The sequence below is a fragment of the Danio aesculapii genome, chromosome 15 (assembly GCF_903798145.1).
Source record: "Danio aesculapii chromosome 15, fDanAes4.1, whole genome shotgun sequence".
Lineage (NCBI taxonomy): Eukaryota > Metazoa > Chordata > Actinopteri > Cypriniformes > Danionidae > Danio > Danio aesculapii.
In genome coordinates, this window is record NC_079449.1 from 5271967 (window position 1) to 5293263 (window position 21297).

At 33.5% G+C, this 21297-nt stretch overlaps 1 protein-coding gene across 1 annotated transcript; it reads left to right on the top strand.

Annotated features, from left to right (window-relative positions):
* The first annotated feature begins 586 nt into the window (after positions 1-586).
* Positions 587-18856, top strand: ctsc (cathepsin C). The gene is made up of 7 exons (XM_056473564.1): positions 587-878; positions 3456-3601; positions 5814-5977; positions 6437-6592; positions 9748-9863; positions 15964-16095; positions 18005-18856. Exons 1-7 carry the CDS (start codon positions 725-727, stop codon positions 18502-18504), a joined length of 1368 nt encoding a protein of 455 aa, XP_056329539.1. The 5' UTR covers positions 587-724; the 3' UTR covers positions 18505-18856.
* Positions 18857-21297: the final 2441 nt, after the last annotated feature.

The following is a 21297-nucleotide window of genomic DNA, read 5'->3' on the forward strand; positions in this document are numbered from 1 at the left end:
TTAAGTATTTAAATATATAAGCTAAATTAATAAATTGTATAAATAAATGCAAATAATACATTAACGTAACATATTTTTGTTTATCTTAGTCATCTAAACCAAGCAATAAACTTAAATTTTAATTTCTTGACACTAAAATAGATTTGCTAAACATTTTTATATATGAATGTTGAAATCAAATATAATTTTAATTAATTACATTTTATTGAGTGAAAGTCACAAAATATCATATATTAAACTATATTTCACCCATTTTCTTGTTCTGCAATGCGGTTTACTTAGTTGCTTAACGTATTTAAGATTTCAATAGCATTGTTGTTTCTGAGTGTGAGCTGTGATTGAGTAATTCTGGTTAAACAAGTAGGCTGTGTTTGTCTGTTCGTGTGATCAGTTTGTGTGTTAACATGATTGACTTGATGTGTTTGTCAAAAGGTTAATTATTGTGTGTGTGATAGAATCAACTCGGTCTGCATGATGAATGTGTGTTTTTGTTAGTGTGATGTACTTATATGTGTGAGTGTGCGCGCGCTCGCTCGCTGGGATGTCACGTGATTTGTGTCATATGACCACAACTGTATAAGTTTAGTAACACACGTCTGGCCAACAGTGCTGCAGGTACGAGGAAGGACGAGAAGGACACGCGGTTTTTTCGGTCCTTGCGTCTGGTTATTGCTGAATCCCGCGTTTATTTCTGCTGTTTGTTCTCCGTCTGGGTGTTGTAAGGATGCGCGCGCTTTCCGTTTTTGGTTTGTTTGCGTTTTTCGCCGCGACTGCGGCTGATACTCCGGCAAACTGCACCTATGAGGACCTGCTGGGCACCTGGATTTTCAGTGTGTCCAATGTGGGTCAGGACAGAACCATCAACTGCTCCAGTACAGGTCAGTAAAACATATTTCGAAAACCGGAAGTTCAAGGTTGCTTTCGGTTTCATATCGATATCAGATTATTGACTTTGTTTACTTTTATAAAGTAACATTACTCCTTGCTGAAAAACATTTGAGGTAAATGAATTTCAGAAAAGTATTATCTGCAAATTCTAAGTCGAGAAATCATATTAGCAGCCAACGACAATCAAAATACAACATTGTTTACGCCTAACAAATAGTGCCACTGTTGTTTTAAAGCCATTCTTACACGCTATTTCAGACCAAATATCAAAGTAGCGTAGATAAACGGTATGTTGAGCATGTCACAAGATTTCACTGAACGAATATGGATTGAGGTAAAGTTGGTTTTATATTCGCACATTCTGACTTTCTCCTTAACTAAAGTTAACTTAATATATCTTAAAATGAATAAATCTTTGCTAATTCTAAATAGGGAAATCATATGATCAAAGTACATTGTTCACAGTCAAATAAATAGTGCTAATGTTGTTTTCAAGTCATACTTAGATGAGATTTCAGACCCAATATTCAAAGTACCATGGTAAACAATACAGGGACCATGTCACAAGTTGTCACTGAACGAATGTGTGAATATAAAACCAACTTTACCTCAATAATCCTAATGGAGATTTATTTACTTTTTTTTTTTTGTTTACTTTTACAAATTAACGTTGCTCCCTGTTGAATAAACAAACCAACATTAGAAACCGTCATATAATTTGTGTTGTTATAATGAAAATGTATTGGTTTTAAATGAATTAACCCTAATGATCGTGTGAGTCTCTACTGTTATTTTTTATTTATTTTTTGCTTTATATTGGTGGCATGTTAAAGCGTTTAACAGTTTGCCCCAGAACCCAATAGAAATCGTTAAAATGTAAAGTGTTTAATAATTAAAAAGTAAGGGTTTGTAATGTTTTAATGGCTATGTAAGGGAAGTTATATTGGTTTCAAAACTACAGTGGTCTTTTGGGTCTCTAGTGGAAATTTTTGCCATCATTGGTGTCATTTTTAAAACCAATAATTTCCTTCCCCAAAACATATGCGAATACTTTAAAATGAACTGGTTTTTATGGGTTAAAATGTTATGATTTTTAATGGAATTTGTCAGAACTCAATTAAAACTGATGTTTTTATTGTTGTTTTTCATCAGGCATGTCAACCTTGTATTCTCTTACTTTAAATACTCTTTGCTGAAGAAAGAAACAATAGAAACTATCACAGGATTTTATAACGGCTTTGTTGTTTATAGATATTATATTGGTTTTAATGGATTTATCTGCAACAATCATGTGAGTTTCTTCTGGTAATTTTTGACTCCTATTGGTGGTGTTAACCAATAAATGGATGAAGTTTGTTCTAAAACACACTAGTAGAAATCATTATAATGTACATTTTTAATGATTAAAATGGGATGCTTTGTAATGTTTTAAATGGGCTTTATAGTGGAAACCATTACAACGTGATAGTTTCTATTCTGTTTCTACTGCTTGAGTGCCACGCTTATATTAGATAAAAATAGACAAAATGTAAATATTACTATAGTTAATTTATAATTTTTGCTATTATTGGAGTCAACCAATACATCCTAATATCTTTTGCCTCAAATCATATTAGAAAACCTTAAAATATTAAATTTTTGTAATGATTTCAATGGGATTTATACTGGAACATGTTAGAATTAATCTGGTGTTTTTATTGTCTTTTTCCATCAGGGATGTGTCAACCTTGTGTATACTTGAAATTAGTTTTTGCTTATATTAGATAAAAACACCATTAGACTTTTATATTTACCATGCCACTGAACTTAAAAATATATATATATCATGACAATGTTTCATATCATTCAGTATCGATAATTTTTGAATATTTTTATACAATCTAATTAGGATTATCAGGATTTGTTTAAATTATTTAACCATTTTATTTTAATTTAGCAACATTTAATGTTGAATCATTTTAATAGCCTTGCACCTCAGCTGGAAATAACCCTAACTAGGGCTGGGCTGATAAATGATATTATATCGAATTACGAAAAAGATTATGTCAATAACAACGACAAGCTCTGGACTTTTTTTTACTCCATATTGATCCAAGAGCCAATCACACAGCAGAAATGTGCCACAATGGGAATCTTCAAGTGTGTTTATTAGATATCAAGTTTTCGGCTGCCAAAAAAAATGTCATGCCATTTAATGGACCCTCTAATTTTTGTGGTTTCAATCATCGTTGGAGTACTCCTTTAAATCCGACAGAATTAACAACTTGCATCAAAATATATATCATTATCGTTCAATATGGAATATAATTATCTAGATTGTATTTTTGCATTATCGCCCAGCCCTAACTTTAAGCTTATTGGCATTCCTTCCAATGGTGTTTGGTCAATAAATACCAATACTGTTTTATTGGCCAGCATAACGGTTTTAAAACACAGTAAAAAATCCATGCATAGACGACCTTTGTGGAAATGACAGGTGCATCTAAACGCATGACTTCCAGAAAAAGTCCCATGCATGACTGTGCAAATCGACTTCCTCAAGTCTGTAAATAATCATGTTTCAACAGGCCAGGCAGTGAGCACAGTGACTGTGGACCTGCAGAAGCTGTCTGTAGCTGTGGATGATCAGGGTCACACCGGCTTCTTCACGCTCATCTATAACCAGGGCTTCGAGGTGGTGATCAATGACTACAAATGGTTCGGGTTTTTCAAGGCAAGTCTGACTGGACAGTTTCCGTCTCAAGTGACACCACATGACTGATCAAATGACTGTGGTTTCACAACATAGGGAAATTCTGACTTCAGCTCTTTTCTTTTCTTTTTTTTTTTAATCTTTCACTATACTAGCATGCTATAAATGTAGTATTACTTTACAAATGCAAGGTTTTTTTTTTTTCTTGCAGCACATTTTATACACAATGGTAATTCAAAGTGCTTTACATAAACAAGAATGAAAGTATAAGAAAATAAAAAAATGGAAAAATAAAAATGCTTAAAAACAGTTAGAAATGTGTTAACTGGTTTTAAAGGAATAAAAAATAAAAGAAAGGTATATTAGTGTGAGATATTGGGCAAATCAGTTTAATTATTTGTACAGAATTGATACGATTTATGCAAAAAAAAAAAAAAATCCTCCTTTTAGTCTTGTTTCTAGTCCAAATATTTACATTTCAAAGTGAAAACAAGGTTATTTTGCTTATTTTAAGGGGGAAAACCCTTATTTCCTACTTAAACCTCCTGATGATTTGAAACCCACCATCAATTTATACATAAACGAAACATGGCAAAGAGAATGGGACAACTGCATCAACAACAAATTATATGAAATTAACCCGAAAATAAATGAAAGACATTTAGCAAATTATAATTTTGAAACCAGGCATGATCAGACGGTCTATACCAGATGTCGAATTGGACATTCTAGGTTGACACATTTATATTTATTAAATAACGAAGAATCACCTAAATGTAATATCTGCCAGACTGCTCTCACCATCAAACATATTTTGTTGGAATGTAGAAGTTTAAATTCCGTTAGACAGGATTTTATAAGGAGAGTACTTTGATGGACATTTTTAAAAAGGTACCACCAGGAAGAGTTTTACTTTTTTTTTTTTTTATTAAAAATAGAACTGAAAAACCATATTTAACTTTGAATACATTTTTTGTAAATTTTATCTATTTATATTTTATATATTTGTCTAAGTAATTTATTTATTCATTAATTTTTTTATATAATACGAATTTGTTTTTATCATGTAATAGTTTAATGTATATACATTTGGCCACGAAATAGCCATACGTTGCTGATGTGGCAATAAATATGTAATAAATAAATAAATAAATAAATTTTCTACTTAAAAAGGCTATAAGATCAAAGTAGATATTTTTTAATTAAGTTTGAATTAGGATAATATTAACATTTTTGATGTTTTGATTTTGTTTTGAGTTGTTCCTCTGTTATATATTTCACATCGGCCCCAATATGATGATGATGATGATGATGATTTTTTTTTTTTTTTTTTTTTTAAATCGTGCTTGTATAATCTATCTTATCCTTTGCTTCTGGTGGTATGGTCTGGAAGTCTGTCCCTTAAAAATAGGAATAGACTGAGCCAGATTAGGTGGTCTAGCAGGTTGATTGGTGAATCACAGAGGAGTATTGAATCCCTGTGTAGTAGGCAGCTTTTACGGATGGCCCAGAACACTAGCAGCAGTAGCTCTCATCCTCTGTCTGAGGAATTTAAACTACTCCCTTAGGGTTGAAGGATTCTGATTCTTATTAGTGGGACAAAACATTACAGTAATAGCTTCTTCCCATCATCAGTTGTCACTCTATAAATCCCAGGCTATTACAATTTATTTAAAGTTGATTTATTAATTTTTTTTATCGTATACATGCATGTATGTGGGAACCAGTGTGTCTGTGATTTTTATTTTTTTTATTTTTTATTTATTTATTTATTTTTTTTGGTTGTTGTAATTGTTTGTATCAAATGCCAAACTTTGCTGCTGCAAAAATCTACCTACGGGTACTAATAAAGTCAAGTCAACTCAACTGAACTTTAATCTTTGTTACACCTCCAAACATATTTTTTTTGTGCCCAAATGTTTTAAACTCTCTCGAAATGCAGTCACAGGCCTTAAACACACATGCATATGATAAACCTTCTCTGTATTATGGTTAAACTATACAAATAACATGTGTTTTGTAGCTCTCAACTATAACTCCGACTCAATATTGCTTATCTTTGATATGCACGTTCCTATATCGATGCTGAAACGATATACTGTGCAGCCTTACATCCAACACTGTTTATTGTAAAGTATGACTATTGAGCAGGCTAAATACTCTGCATTGAAAGCTATTTTTTAATTGTATTTTAATATTCTCTCTCTCTCTCTCTCTCTCTCTCTCCGTCTAGTATACTCAGCAGGGCTCAGAGGTGGTGAGTTACTGTGATCAGACGCTGCCCGGTTGGGTTCATGATGTTTTGGGCAATAACTGGGCCTGTTTCACTGGGAAGAAAGTGCAGCCCATCCCTCCCCGAGTGGACCGTCGTCACATGCTTGGATTTGAGCACTGGCTGTGAGTGTGTGATTGTGTCAGCATAGCAGTGTTCGTGATGTAACGCTCTCTTATCTCTCTCTACAGCTTGATTAGATCTCATGTGATTCAATCTGAACTGCACTGCATGACTGAGTGATTGATGTACAGTCCAAGAAAAATTTATTAGCCCTCCTGCCATTTGTTTAAATCTCTAAGTGATGTTTAACAAAGCAATTTCCATAATATTTATTTATTTATTTATTATTGTTTTTATATATATATATATATATATATATATATATATATATATATATATATATATATATATATATATATATATATATATATATATATATATATATATATATATATATATATATATATATATATTTTTTTTTTATATTTATATATTTATTATTTTGTTATTTATTTATTTTTTATTTATTTATTTTTTTATATATATGTACATGGATGATCATTGTTTTTTATTATGTCTAGGCTGATGAAGCTGCCGTACACGAACAACATGATGTTTGTGGATGAAATAAACTCCATTCAGAAGTCTTGGAAGGCAACGGCGTACAGTTTTCATGAGACCCTGTCCATAAATGAGATGCTGAGAAGATCAGGAGGACCTGCCTCCAGGATTCCACGGTACTCCACTTATTATTATTATTGTTGTTGTTGTTGTTGTCTATTATTATTGTTGTTGTTGTTGTTGTTGTCTATTATTATTATTATTATTTAATCTTTTTTTTTTTTTTTTTTTGCTGTTTTGTATTCGATGTATATGTCTTTGTCAGGGGAATTTTGTTTTTGCCCATCACTTCAAAGGGCAGGTTATAAGGTGTGCTAATATCATGTTTGAGTCACCTACAATAGCTTTAAGTGCATTTAAGGTCAGAAAACTTTTGCAATTTTCTCTGAATATGCATTTAGTATTAGAATCATTTCAGTAAACTTAATATGATTCATATGAAGCAATTTGGGGTTTAAGGTCTGCAAGCCCCTCCCCTTCCATAAACCAACTCTGCTCTGATTTGTCAGCTGGCCAAGTCTTTTTTGGTTGGTCATTCTGTATCTATCTGTTTCTGAAATTAAATGCTGGTATCTCGTGGGTGGCAGGGATTATGAAAATGTGTTCCTTTGATCATGTTGAAGGTAGCAGGCAAATGATTAGAAATTATAATGACTGGTTAAGGTGATTTCAGAGTTTCTTTTGAGAGACAATATCATTATTATTTATCATGCATTGTTTGCAGACATTGCATTAAGAACCACAAGATTAATTATTATTATTTTATTTTTTTATCAAAATGACTTGCTGCTTGTAGTTATTTTTTTATATGGACTGACACTGTGGCTGGTTTAGTCCTTTCATGAATATTTCATGAAAAAAATCTCAAACCAATCAATGACAGTGAAATATAGCTTGACAACAAAGATCACCCGATGAACCAGAGTGAGTGTGAAAACACCAAATATCTGGGTTCAAGGAATTTGTCATTGCTTTCTGCAGTTATAATGAAAGTTTATCATTTTAATTATTCATTTACTTGCTTGCTCAAGTAAAAAACGAAGTAAAAAGTTTTTGTTTAATTGTTTGCTTGCTTAATTACTAATTTAAAAATATTTACATTTACTTATTTACTCCTTTTTTACTTATTTTCTTGTTTCTTATGTACTTTTTATTAGCTTGCTTAATTACCCATTTAAAAATATTTGTTTACTTATTTACTATTTTTTTGCTTATTTGTTTGCTTCTTATTTAAAAATGATTTACTTTTTTACTTATTTTCTTTCTTGTTTCTTTTTTACTTCTTTCTTTACGTATTAGTTTGCTTATTTAAAAGAAAATAGTTGTGGTCTGCTCCAGTGGTGTAGTGGTTAGTGTGTTGACACATGCCCTCTGGTGCTCACGGCGACCTGAGTTCGATTCCTGCCTTGCGGTCCTATGCCGAACCCCTCTCTCTGCTCCCCACACTTTCCTGACAATACTCTATACAGTCCTGTCCATTAAAGGTGAAAACCCTAAAAAAATGATAATAAAAAAAAGAAAATATTTGTTTACTTGTTACTTTTTTACTTATTTGCTTGCTTGTTTCTTATTTAAAAATAATTTGTTTATTAACTTTAAATTATTTGCTTAATTTCTTGCTTAACTTATTTACACTTTTTTTTTTATTTGCTTGCTTGCTTTTTACTTGTTTCTTATTTTTTAAAAATGACTTATTTTTTACTTATAACATTTTTTCCAGCTTATTTGTTTCTTACCTTTTTAATTATTTGTTTGCTTGTTTCTTTCTTGCTTTTTTACTCATTTACTTTTGAACATAAATTTGACCATCCCATTAAATCATTAAAATATTCACTATCTCCATCCTGTTTTGTGCACAAGCGGCGTGTCTCGACCAGCTTACAAACTCTTAACCAAGTTAATTTTCTATGTTTTTGCAGACAAATGCATACAAAAGTATGTGAAAAAACAAAATATTAGATTTTTTTTTATTTATTTATTTATTTTTTTTTTTACACAATGTGTTTCTAAACCGTCTTTGTTGGTACTTTTTAAAAGCATGAACCTATACTTCGTTTATACAGTGAAGACCATTTGATTTTTATGTGATGAGTCTTGTTTGATCATTAACTCGATTGATTAAGAAACTAAATGACTTTTCGAAATAGATCGATGACTGAAATGATCTCTAAAGGAAAAAATGATCCACTCAGGGATGAAAACGCCACAATGTTACTCTGAGATATTCTGCTTTGGCTTTTATTCATTCATTCATTTTCCTTCAGCTTAGTCCTTTTATTCTTAAATGCAAGTTTTACACAGCGGATGCCCTTCCAGCTGCAACCGTGTACTGGGAAACACCCATACACACATTCACTTGCGCTCATACATTACAATCAATTTAGTTAATCACTTATACTGCATGTGTTTGGACTGTGGGGGAAACCGGAGCACCCGGAGGAAACCCACGCCAACACAGGGAGAACATGCAAACTCCACACAGAAATGCCAACTGACCTAGCCAAGGCTTGAACCAGCGACCTTCTTGCGAGGAGCCACTGTGTTGACCGCTTTGGCTTTTATTATGTAATAATTTTCATTGATAAAACGGATTAAAAAAGAGAAATATTGTGTCTAAAATGTAATATTCAATATGCTCTTGTTTGTCAAACTGTTATATAAAATCAATATAACACACATGCTGAAATTCTATTGTGTGTGATTGATATTACAGATCTATATCATGTCGTATTAGTTATGCACTGAGTTTTTGACCAAGTGCATTCAGCATTTTGGTTTTGGTCCAGAATTTATTTCATTGCATCCTTATTTTTTTTTTTTCAATTAAATATAACAAACAAAAAGCCACCAATGATGGTTAATTATTGCATTAATAACTTGAATTATAGGCCCATTACTGTCGTCAGACACTCAATGCTTAGTTTAGTTTTCTTGCAAAGTGTGTACCATACTCTAATGTCAGCTCGCACATCATTAAAACAACATTTACGATAACATCGCAGACCATAAACATCACAAACCCCTCTTGTAGGCAGGTTTGACAAATAGCTTGTCAGTGTAGTCGTATCGCAACAACACGACGTTAAACTGAGCTCAGGCTCATAAATGTCTACTGTAATTTATTTAAGAGCATCTTATGCTAAAATGAAAACATGCTAGCAAATCTGTGTGTTGTGTGCTGATTTAATAAGAGCAGCAGCGTTTATGAAGCAGATAAATGTGCGGTTTTGATGTCATGTGTTGTTGTTGTTTTGTTTTTTTTCTCTCTCAGACGTGTCAGGCCTGTGACTGTTGCTGCGGACAGTAAAGCAGCCGCTGGTCTTCCTCAACACTGGGATTGGAGAAACGTTAACGGAGTCAGCTTTGTCAGTCCAGTTCGCAACCAAGGTATGATATTAAAGGGGGACCTTTTATGCCCCTTTTTACAAAATGTAAAAAAAAAAAACACACACAAATAATGTTTTATAACACTTTGAAACTGACCCTTTTAGGCTTTGATACTAATTGTGTCGTTTTGGTGACTGTCGCTTTAAATTTAAATGAGATCGTGCTCTTTTCAAAAAAAGGCGGAGCTGCAGATACCTGTGTGTCAGCATATTGAGCTCATTCTTCAATGCAGAAGTGCGCTCATTTTTGCGATTGTTTTAGAACTTCAGATTCAGCTGCCTATAGGAGAAATGACTAGGAATAATAAACGGCAGAAAACGGTCAAACTACTTACTCTACAAACAAGTGTTTGCTTGACAATACAGACAAAGTAGAATAATATTATAAGAAAATATCAGTTTGCAACACCAAGCACCAAAACGAGCTGAAAATGTCTAAAAATGAATGGAAGTGAATGAAACCGGAAGTCTCGAGCCAAAATGATTCAAATGGCTGCGCCCACTCGTACGCGGAGAATAAGGCGAATAGTGTCAGATTCAAAAAACAAGACTAATGTCCTATGTAAAAAAGGGAGAGATGGTCACTGAATGGGCGGAGCTTCCCCCTCTGATGACGAAGAATGTCAATCAAAGTGTTTCTGCAGGCTGTTTTTATCAAGTGTGATTTATAAAAAATAATATTAATTTATTTTAAAAAGTGCTTCACACACAGACTTTACTTGGGTGGGCCGCCCAAGTATATTAACAGCCGCCCACGAATAGTGAATTTTTTTTTTTTTTTTTTTTTACTATTATTATCCTTTTACATTATTTATTTATTTATTTATTTATTTATTTATTTATTTATTTTTTTTTTATTTTTTTTTTGCATCTGCCCAATATGACCAAACATCTGCGATCGATTTAAGTAGTGGAACTCGAGACCTGTCAGCACTCACACAGACGGTTTCACTTGCTTTGCAGACCCAGAGAGACGCTCCTTTTTGGGACTTAAAAGCTGGGTTCATACGGTCAAGGAAAAGTCATGGAATTTTGACATGGCATTTTCCAGGCCTGGAAAAGTTTTGGAAAAACAGAAAAACCCACAAAGTTTTGGGAAAAGCCATGGAAATTACATTTACATTTAGTCATTTAGCAGACATTTTTGTCCATTTAGGCTGCGATCACACTAGAGCTTCAGCTTGCAAAATTCTGTCGTATGGTGCTGTAAAAAGGGGCGGGGTTAAACTATGATTAGACATTAATAAAAGTGAGCGACTGCTCCATATTTTAAATGACCTTCTTTAGGTCTCACGCAATAACCTGATGTGATTTCGCAGGTAAGAATTCACCAAGCTTGAACTTTCAAGTGTAGTGAAATGCGAAACTTGTCGCACATGCTTGTGGTCTGCCGCATTCGCATGCCTATGAATGGAAGTCTATGGAGCAAAAATGCAGTGTGATCGCGGCTTTATAATAGAAGTAGTTTACCTTCTATTACTAGTTTAAAAACTATGAAGATTATTTAAAATTAGTTAAATTAGACAAATATCTGTATATTGGAATGGAGGTTAGTTGTTTTTACTTCTTTTCTTAGCCTAAAACATGCTCTCACTTTATTAGTGCTGTGTAAGCATCATCTATTTTTACATAGATATAAAAATAAATTGACACTACTGCGTGTTTTATGATATGCTGTAATAAATGTAAACGTTTCTTATGATTTACCATGTATACGTAGACATTACATGAAACATTAGGTCATAAAAATTGACTTAAATCCTGGAGTTTTTGTAGTAAAAATGTGTATGAACCCTGTAAAGTTTGTCTGGCCCGGTTTTCTAAATCTCTTAATGTCTGGGATTCAACTTTTGCTTTCGCTTTCTAAAGCTCATATGCGTTTTTGCATTACTCTTATTAAAGACTACTTACCGCTTTCATCACAGCTGACACAGCCGCAAAAGCGAGAGAAAACTTAAATAATAGATTTCTTAATACAAACGACTCGGAAAAACTTTACTATATACTCAGAGAGGACGAAATGACAGGTCTAAACTGACTGCAAAATATATGTACACCATTAGCAATGGTTAATCAACGCGTTTGCCTTATTTAAATCTACAAGTTTTAATCTTGTAATTCTGATATTTTCAGTTTTTTTGAGATATTGTCTGTTTTTATTCCCTTTTCTGTTATTTATTTCTCTTTTGCGGTTATTATTTTATTAATCTGATGATGTTAATATACTACATAGGCTATTTTATATACATATCTAAAATACTTTAGCATTAGTATACTTTGAACTTGACGTGCTCAGTGGGTGCACATGGCTCCTGAATAGCATTAAAAAATAGAAATAGAGAAATAGTGTATATATATATATATATATATATATATATATATATATATATATATATATATATATATATATATATATATATATATATATATATATATATATATATATATATATATATAAATATAAATATAAATATATATATATATATATATATATATATATATATATATATATATATATATATATAAATATAAATATTTACTTTAACCCGTTTGAAATATATATAAAAAATATTTACTTTAACCCGTTTGAAAATAAACAGTGTATAACAGTGTCATAATAAATAAAATTATGGGTAAATTACATTTTGTTTGTCGCATATAGTTAATTATTTATGTGATGTGGGTAAATGGTGTGTTTCAATCCGGCCACCACCGCAAGTATATTTCCAACCTGTGGGAAGCACTGTTTAAACCATTAGAAGTTGGTTATATTCACAGGCTGTTGCCACACAACTGTGTTTAAACCTCTTATATGAGGGATTTTTGCATAATAGGTTCCCTTTTAAGATTTGAACAATACAGGTAATGAATAAAACATCTCATAAAATCCATTGTTTATAGTAAACCAGCTTTATTATAGCCACCTTTTGATTCTTTCAAGCTGATGTATTTATTTTGCATAAATTGAATATAATTAATTCTACTGTACTGGAGATGTTACTGGAGTTTACTACACTGCTGTTAGGTTAAAAGTAATGCACCGATAATACTAATGCTATTTGTATGACCAAATGTTGGAGCAGTTTAAGGTGTGGAACTGTTAGTATAGTTTTGTCATTGTTCTTGTGATTTTAAAACTAATTTCTCTTTAGTTTTCGCCTAGTTTTCTATCAGTGAACATGGTGAGAAATAATATGGTAATTTATTTATCAACGAAATTATTGTGCGTTTGAAAATTTGTTTGGTTTGTTTGTTTTTTTTTTTTGTTTTTTTTTTATTAATTTATTTTTAACTACTTTTTATTTAGTTTTCATCAGTGAAAAAATGTTGATTTTTAATATTATTATAAATTATGGTGCTCGTGCGTGTATGAAAGTCAAAGGAAATACTGCAAACGTGTTCCAGCTCAGTGTGTGATTTATATCAAAACCTCTTTAATTCAGTCTGCTACCTCCTACAGTTCAGTCAGTCCTGGGAATAACATCAATATACTGCTATTGATTGCTCATTCTGCAATCGTGTGCATGTTGACACTGATAAAGCTAGTCTTGCTGGAAGAGGTTGGCAAAATAGTGCGTGCGACACAAGAAACCCAGTTTGAAAATGAACTTTTCCATTAAGGGGTGATATTTCCCCTGGAATTAATTTTCTTTTTTTTATTACCTTCATTACCTACATTTTATAATTGGCTAAATTAATTGTATCCTTGTTGTCTTGCGTCAATTGCTTAAATTTAACAACCTGCTTGAATTTAAATAAGTGCGTTGGGGAAAGTGGCACATTCTTATCTAGAATTAGATTGGTTTGATGGTATTTCTCAAGCCCCTGTTAATTGATAATCCCCTGTTAATGTTAATCGGAAGCTGATGAAATGGCAGACAATTTACTTTTTTTTTTTTTCAGTTTGTTTTATTTTTGTCAATCTTATGTTTGTCAAGATTGCCCTCTTTCTTTTTTTCCCCTCCTCTAAGCTGTGTTTTTCACAGGCAACAAATCTTTCTTTTTAATTTAATATAAATATTTCAACTTTGATTTTTACCTTTTAAATTTTTATTTTACTTAAATTTAATTCAATTTATATGCATTTATTTAATTTTCATTCATTCATTTTCCTTTGGTCAGTGCCTTCATTCATCAGGGATGATCTGCCCTTCCCGCTGCAACCCAGTACTGGGGAAAAACCCACACTCATTCACACACATACACTACAACCAATTTAGTTTATTCAATTCCCCTATAGCGCATGTGTTTGGACTGTGGGGGAAACCCACGCTAACGTGGGGAGAACATGCAAACTCCACACAGAAATGCCAACTAACCCAGCTGGGACTCGAACCAGCGACCTTCTTGCTGTGAGGCAACAGTGCTAACCACTGAGCCACCATGTTGCCCCTCTTCCATTTTATTATTTAATTTAACTGTCTAAATAAAATAAACTCTTAATGATAGTAATATTAATAGTTTTAATTACACACACCTGCCTTAATATTACTACTTATTTTATCCTACCTTAATACTTAATAGTATTAACTGTAGTAATTGTATAATTGTTATACATTAACTGTAGTAAATGTATAATAATCATTGTATAATTTATAATTAATTGTAAAATTAAGTGTAATTATTTAGGTTTGTATGAATGCATAATTAAGTTTTCTTAAAGAGTTTTTTTTTTTTTACTGATTGACTTTTAAACTATAAATTAAAATAAATAAATCACTCATTCATTCACTCATTCGCCATTTTCCCTCAAAACGACAGGACTTTGTTTTGAAAGTTTTTTTTTTTTAATTAATATAGTTTTTAGTTAAAATATTTAGTTTTTTTTTAAGTGTTTTTTTCTTAGACTTTTTTTTTTACAACATCCATTTTGTGAGATGATTAGTTGACTTCAATCTTTTTAGCCTCTACTATTGATAGTCGCTTATTCAGAACTAGCAGTATTTTGATCATTTAATGTCATTCATTCATTTTCTTTCAGCTTAATCCCTTTTATTAATCAGGGGTCGCCATAGCAGAATGAACCGCTAACTTATCCATCAAATGCCCTTCCAGCTGTAACCGAGCACATCCATAAACACGCATTCACACACACTCACACATTTATCGCCAATTTAGTTTTTCAATTCACCTATAGCACATGTGTTTGGACTGTGGAGCACCCAGTGGGGAGAACATGCAGACTTCACACAGAAATGCCAACTGACCTAGCCGGGACTCGAACCAGCAACTTTCTTGCTGTGAGGCAACAGTGCTAACCACTGAGCCACCATGCCACCCCGTATTTCTTTTTTAATTTAATTGTCTAAAATGAAAAACTCCTCCTTCTTTTTATTATTATTATTATTATTATTATTAATAATAATAATAATAATAATAATAATAATAATATTAATAATAATTTGTTACACACTCCAACCTTAATATTACTACTTTTATCCTACCTTAATTAATACTTAATAGTAATAATAATAATAGTAGTAATTTAATTGTATTATTTATAATTAAATGCGTAATTATAAAGCTTAATGGGAAGAGCTTTTCTTTTGCTTTTGACTTTTAAACTATAAATAAAATAGGTCACTCATTCATTCGCCATCTTTCCTCAATGACAGGGTTTTTTTTTGCTTGCTTATACTTTATTTATTTATTTATTTTTTTTTTCTTTTTCACAGCATAATTTTGTAAGACAATTGCTTAACTTTGACCATTTAGCCTCTATTTTTGTCTGTCATTCAGTATTAGCAGTATTTTGATTTTATTTAATGTTAGTATATACACAAACAGATGCTTTTACCAACTTTGTTTTTAGTTTCCTTTTGCTCTCGATCTGCCTACTTTTCCCTGGTAAATCATTTTACAGTCAAAGAAATAAAGTCTTTTCTTCTGAAATAAGTGTGAGGAGATGATCGGCTCTTCAGGAGAGTCTGGAGTGTCTCTCTTTTTTTCTAGTACAGTCAGATAGTGTCTGTCTTTTGTCAAGAGCTGCTTCAGATACTCTGGATACGTCAGAGCAGGATTAATGATGCTTCTGTAGGATGAGGACGTTTTTTTTTTCTCTCTCTCCTCATTTCTGAATGATTTTCTGCTCATGTCTTCAGCTCAGTGTGGCAGCTGTTACTCTTTCGCCACTATGGGAATGCTGGAGGCGCGAGTGCGGATCCAGACCAACAACACCCAGCAGCCGGTATTCAGTCCGCAGCAGGTGGTGTCCTGCTCGCAGTATTCACAAGGTAAAACACTCAATACCTGATTTACTATCCTAACATGAAGTGAATCTCTTCAAAGTTTGCGTAAAAAGAAGCAAATCCCAAAGGTGAATGAAGCCTTTTCACATTTGTGTTTCTCAGTCGTCATAGTTGGGTAAACTTTGAGCACAGTGAATGGGAGAGTACGACAAATACTTATTTACACTCCTATTTGCTCAGATAATGAAAGAAAAATTATATGATTATTTAATGATTATTCTATCCATCTATCTATCTATCTCTCTATCTATCTATCTCTCTATCTCTCTGAGATGTGGAAGTAAAGCACCAAAAAGTTTGTTGTCAACCATCGTAAAACAGAAAGAAGAAATCGTCATTCTCGCCATCATTTGGATTTACCTTCATAGGCTAGACACCGGTCTCACAGCTCCGTGAATGTTGGTGCTGTCACTTATTGATCTGCGATCGGTAAATGTAGCTTGTTTGGACGCTACTGCGCTACTTGACTATGAATCCAATAGCTTTTCAGTAGCGAAGCTATTTTTTTTAAAGTAGCGACGCTACCGCCACGCTACTGAGAAATGTAGTTAAGCTAGTAGCTACTGCCCAACACGGAGTACAAAGTTACTTCCAAAATGTAATCCGTTATATATTACTAGTAGCTATCATTTCTTTTGTAATTAGTTATATTACAATATTAATATCTCAGAAATGCATTACACTAGTTTTGTATTACTTTTAGATTACTTTAAAAAATTTAGTCATACTTCTGTGGGTATTTTGGTCAAAGTAATCTAAAAGTAATACAAAACTAGTGTGATGCATTTCTGAGATATTAATTTTGTAATATAACTAATTACAAAAGAAATGACAGTAACTATGAATGTATAATGGATTACATTTTGGAAGTAACTTTGTTCTCAGCGTTGGGCAGTAGCTACTAGCTTAACTACATTTCTCAGTAGCGTGGCGGTAGCGTCGCTACTTTAAAAAAAAAAAAAAAATAGCTTCGCTACTGGATTTATAGTCAAGTAGCGCAGTAGCGTCCACAAGCTACATTTACCGATCGTAGATCAATAAGTGACGGCACCAACATTCACGGAGCTGTGAGACCGGTGTCTAGCCGATGAAGGTAAATCCAAATGATGGCGTGAATGACGATTTGTTCTTTCTGTTATACGATGGTTGACAACAAACTTTTTGGTGCGTTACTGCCACCTCTCACTCTGGTCAGTGACGTTGCAAATCAATCATTGGGCTGACATGAGTAACTTGCTTGATCTAAAGATGACTGAGGGAGAGGAGATATAAATATCTATCTATCTATCTATCTATCTATCTATCTATCTATCGAGAGGGAGATTACTGTAGTAAAGGATAAAGTATACTACGGTAATTACTATTATTTCATGATAGTTAATAATGATACTACAATATGTAAGTTAGTGTAATTTAATGCTTATTCGTAAATATTTCCCTTTACTATACATCACTATGATATTTTAAGCGCCTAACACCTGGTTTTATTGGATGTTTTGTTTTTGCTGTTATATACTATTCTTTGTTTCTGTTTGGTACAATATTATTTCCAGTAAATAACTGAATAATTCTGCCTCATATGATACATTGACAGTCTTAGTGATCACTAAGATATGAATGATAATTTAAGTTGCTTTGATTTAAAAATGAAAATTGCAAAAATAGAACTAAAAAAACTAACTAATTTAAAACCATTTTAGTTTTGGGTTTGCTTATGTTGCACACTAGTTTGATCATGTGTAAATATCATTATAACTGTATTGTATAAATATTATTATTATAGCCCTACATCTTGCTGACTATCAAAGTGTTTCAGACAATACGAGCAAGAAAGAGAATCAAACATGTTTATTACAAGCAAATGATTGCTTAAATTCTCTTGTTTTCTCCACAGGTTGTGATGGAGGCTTTCCCTACCTGATTGGAAAATACATCCAGGATTTTGGCATCGTTGAGGAGGACTGTTTCCCGTACACTGGGTCCGATTCTCCCTGCAACCTGCCTGCGAAGTGCACAAAGTACTACGCCTCCGATTACCACTACGTCGGCGGGTTTTACGGCGGATGCAGCGAGTCGGCCATGATGCTAGAGCTGGTGAAGAACGGCCCCATGGGAGTCGCTCTGGAGGTCTATCCCGATTTCATGAACTATAAAGAGGGAATCTACCATCACACTGGCCTGCGGGATGCCAATAACCCATTCGAGCTGACCAATCATGCTGTGCTGCTGGTGGGTTACGGCCAGTGCCATAAAACCGGAGAGAAGTACTGGATCGTGAAGAACAGCTGGGGAAGCGGATGGGGAGAAAACGGCTTTTTCAGGATCCGTCGTGGAACGGATGAGTGCGCCATCGAGAGCATCGCCGTCGCTGCTACACCAATCCCCAAACTGTAGAGAGAAAGAGCGTTCAGATGTGATTTTAACCCATTCTGCTTTTATCTCTGAATGTTTTATAATACCACTTGTGCAGTTTAAAGGGAAAGTTCACCCAAAAATGAAAATTTGCTTACTGTTTACTCGCCCTCAAGTGGTTCCAAACCCTTTTGAGTTTCTTTTTTTTTTGATATTTCGCCATCGAGAGCATCGCCGTCGCTCCTACACCAATCGCCAAGCTGTAGAAAGAGCATTCAGATGTCATTTTTAACTCATTCTGATTTATTTGTGAATGTTTTTTTTTTAATGCCACTTGTGCAGCTTAAAGAGATAGTTCACCCAAAAATGGGAATTTGCAAACGATTACTCGCCATCAAGTGGTTACAAGTGAGTTTCTTTTCTCTAATATTTCGCCATCGAGGGCATCACCATCACTGCTACACCAATCATTATACTCTAGAGAGGGAGCATTCACATTTTAACCCATTTCTGAATGTTTTATAATGCCACTTGTGGAGTTTTATAGGGGATAGTTCACCCAAAAAAAACTCTACTCACTATTTACATGCTCTCAAGTGGTTCCAAACCCATTTGAGTTTCTTTCTTCTGATATTTTGCCATCGAGTGCATTGCTTTCGCTGCTAAACCAATCGCCAAACCCTAGAAATAGAGCGTTTACATTTTAACCCATTTGTGAATGTTTTTATAATGCCACTTGTACAGTTTAAAGGGATAGTTCGCCCCAAAATTGACCTAATATTTACTCACCCTCAAGTGGTTCCAAACCTGTTTGAGCTTCTTCTGATCTTTCACCATCGAGAACATTTCAGTTGTTGCTAAACCTGACGACAAACTGTAGAAAGAGTGTTCACATTTTAATCCATTGTGTGGATCTGATTATTTTATCGTTCAGATTTGAGCATTCAGATGTGATTTTAACCCATTCTGCTTTTATTTCTAAATGTTTGTATGATGCCATTTCTGCATCTTAAAGGGATAATTCACCAAAAACAGAACATTTACTTCCCATTTCCTTGCTCTCAAGTGGCTCCAAATACTGATCTCCTGATAATTCGCCATTGAGAGCATCGCCGTCGCTGCTACACCAATTGCCAAACTCTAGAAAGAGCATTCAGATGTGATTTTAACCCATTGTGGTTTCATCTCTGAATGTTTTTATAATGCTACTTCTGCAGTTTAAAGGGATAGTTCACTCAAAAATGAAAATTTGCTTACTGTTTTTTCGCCCTCAACTGGTTCCAAACCTGTTTGAGCTTCTTCAGATATTTCACCAAACTGAAAGGACTATTATCAGATCTTTACAGAATAAAACATATTGACATTTTACATTAAGCTACAAAATCCAATACAGTCTGAGATTTCTCAAATGGCCTCTAAATGTCTTTCTGTAACTATACAATGGGCCACTTTCGGCCTCTATTTGAAAGCAGAATGTGTGAACGGAGAATCAATAGCCTCGATTTGATCCGTTCTGCCAATTTCTCAGACCTTACATTTCTCTTCAGCCTCCGAGGACTTTTGCCTTCACACTGGTCTGGGTTTTCAGTGGGTTCAGTGGGTTTGGAGTCGGTGTCGTTTCTCTGTTTCTCCAGAGCTTTTGACTTTCCTCTTGTTGGCCTGGAGGGAGTTTATTCATCTTCTGTGCCTTTACTGTCAGCAACGGTGGGGTCTTCTCATTTCTGCCCCTTCAACTCTTCAAACTCTAACAGAGTCAAGCTTGTTCTTTAAGCTCAGATCTGTCAGAGAGTCAATCTGAAAAATGACACCAAGAGAAATTCTCTGAGATATGTCATGTTTCTGTCTTCAGTCAGCTTCTGATTGTTGCTGTCAGCCAAAAACAACCAGCCTAGTTGGAGTTTTAAAATGATGCAAGCGTACTAAATAATGTAGGGTTTTTAATCTGGTGTTGGGTGTTTGTTGAAAAGAGGAATTTTAATTTATTGCACTAATGAGAGTTGCTTAAAGCGATAGTTCAGCCAAAATTATAATTCTGTCATTTATTTACGCATCCTATATAGGCATGGGATAAGCATTTTCAAGGTATACCGAGGTTTGGAAAAGTCAAGGGTTTTAAAACCGCCAACATTTTCTAAGGCATGTGTAAGATTTTTTTTAGTTACTTCTTTTTTTACTTTTATTTTATTTATTTTTTTGTTTGTTTTTTCGGACAATAGTAGAAAATAAAATAAAATAAAAATATCCAAAGATGCCATTTTAAATCGTAAAGAAATCTGTGTTTTTAAACAGAAGTCAATGATTCATTTTCATTAGTTAGCCCAGGGATGGGCAAACTCGATCCTGGAGGGCCGGTGTCCCTGCATAGTTTTGCTCCAACCCTAATCAAACACACCTGCTTGTAGCTTTCTAGTGATCTTGAAGACACTAATTAGGGTGTTCAGGTGTGTTTGATTAGTGTTGGAGCAAAACTCTGCAGGGACACCGGCCCTCCAGGATCGAGTTTGCCCATGCCTGAGTTAGCCTGACATGTTTACTGTTCCAAAATATTATAAATCTTTCATAAAATAAAATGTTTTCAAAGGGGAAACAAGTTTTTGTTTTTTACCCAGACAAATAAAACGAACATATTTTAGAGCAGTAATCACAATACCGTGATATTTTTATCCAAGGTTATCATACTGTCAGAATCTTATACCGGCCCATGCCTAATCCTATGCATGTTTTAAACCAGTTTTAGTTTTATTTTCTGTTGAACACAAAGGAAAGTGTATTGAAGGATAGAAATCAGCCATTGACTTGCATAGTATTATTTTGTTCCTACTATGGATGTCAAAT

Bases quoted from the DNA above. Each gene is read 5' to 3' on its own strand.
- ctsc (XM_056473564.1), top strand. From the start codon at position 725: ATGCGCGCGCTTTCCGTTTTTGGTTTGTTTGCGTTTTTCGCCGCGACT. The intron at 3,602-5,813 runs GCAAGTCTGACT...CTCTCCGTCTAG, and splicing joins AATGGTTCGGGTTTTTCAAG to TATACTCAGCAGGGCTCAGA. The intron at 6,593-9,747 runs GTACTCCACTTA...TTTCTCTCTCAG, and splicing joins CCTGCCTCCAGGATTCCACG to ACGTGTCAGGCCTGTGACTG.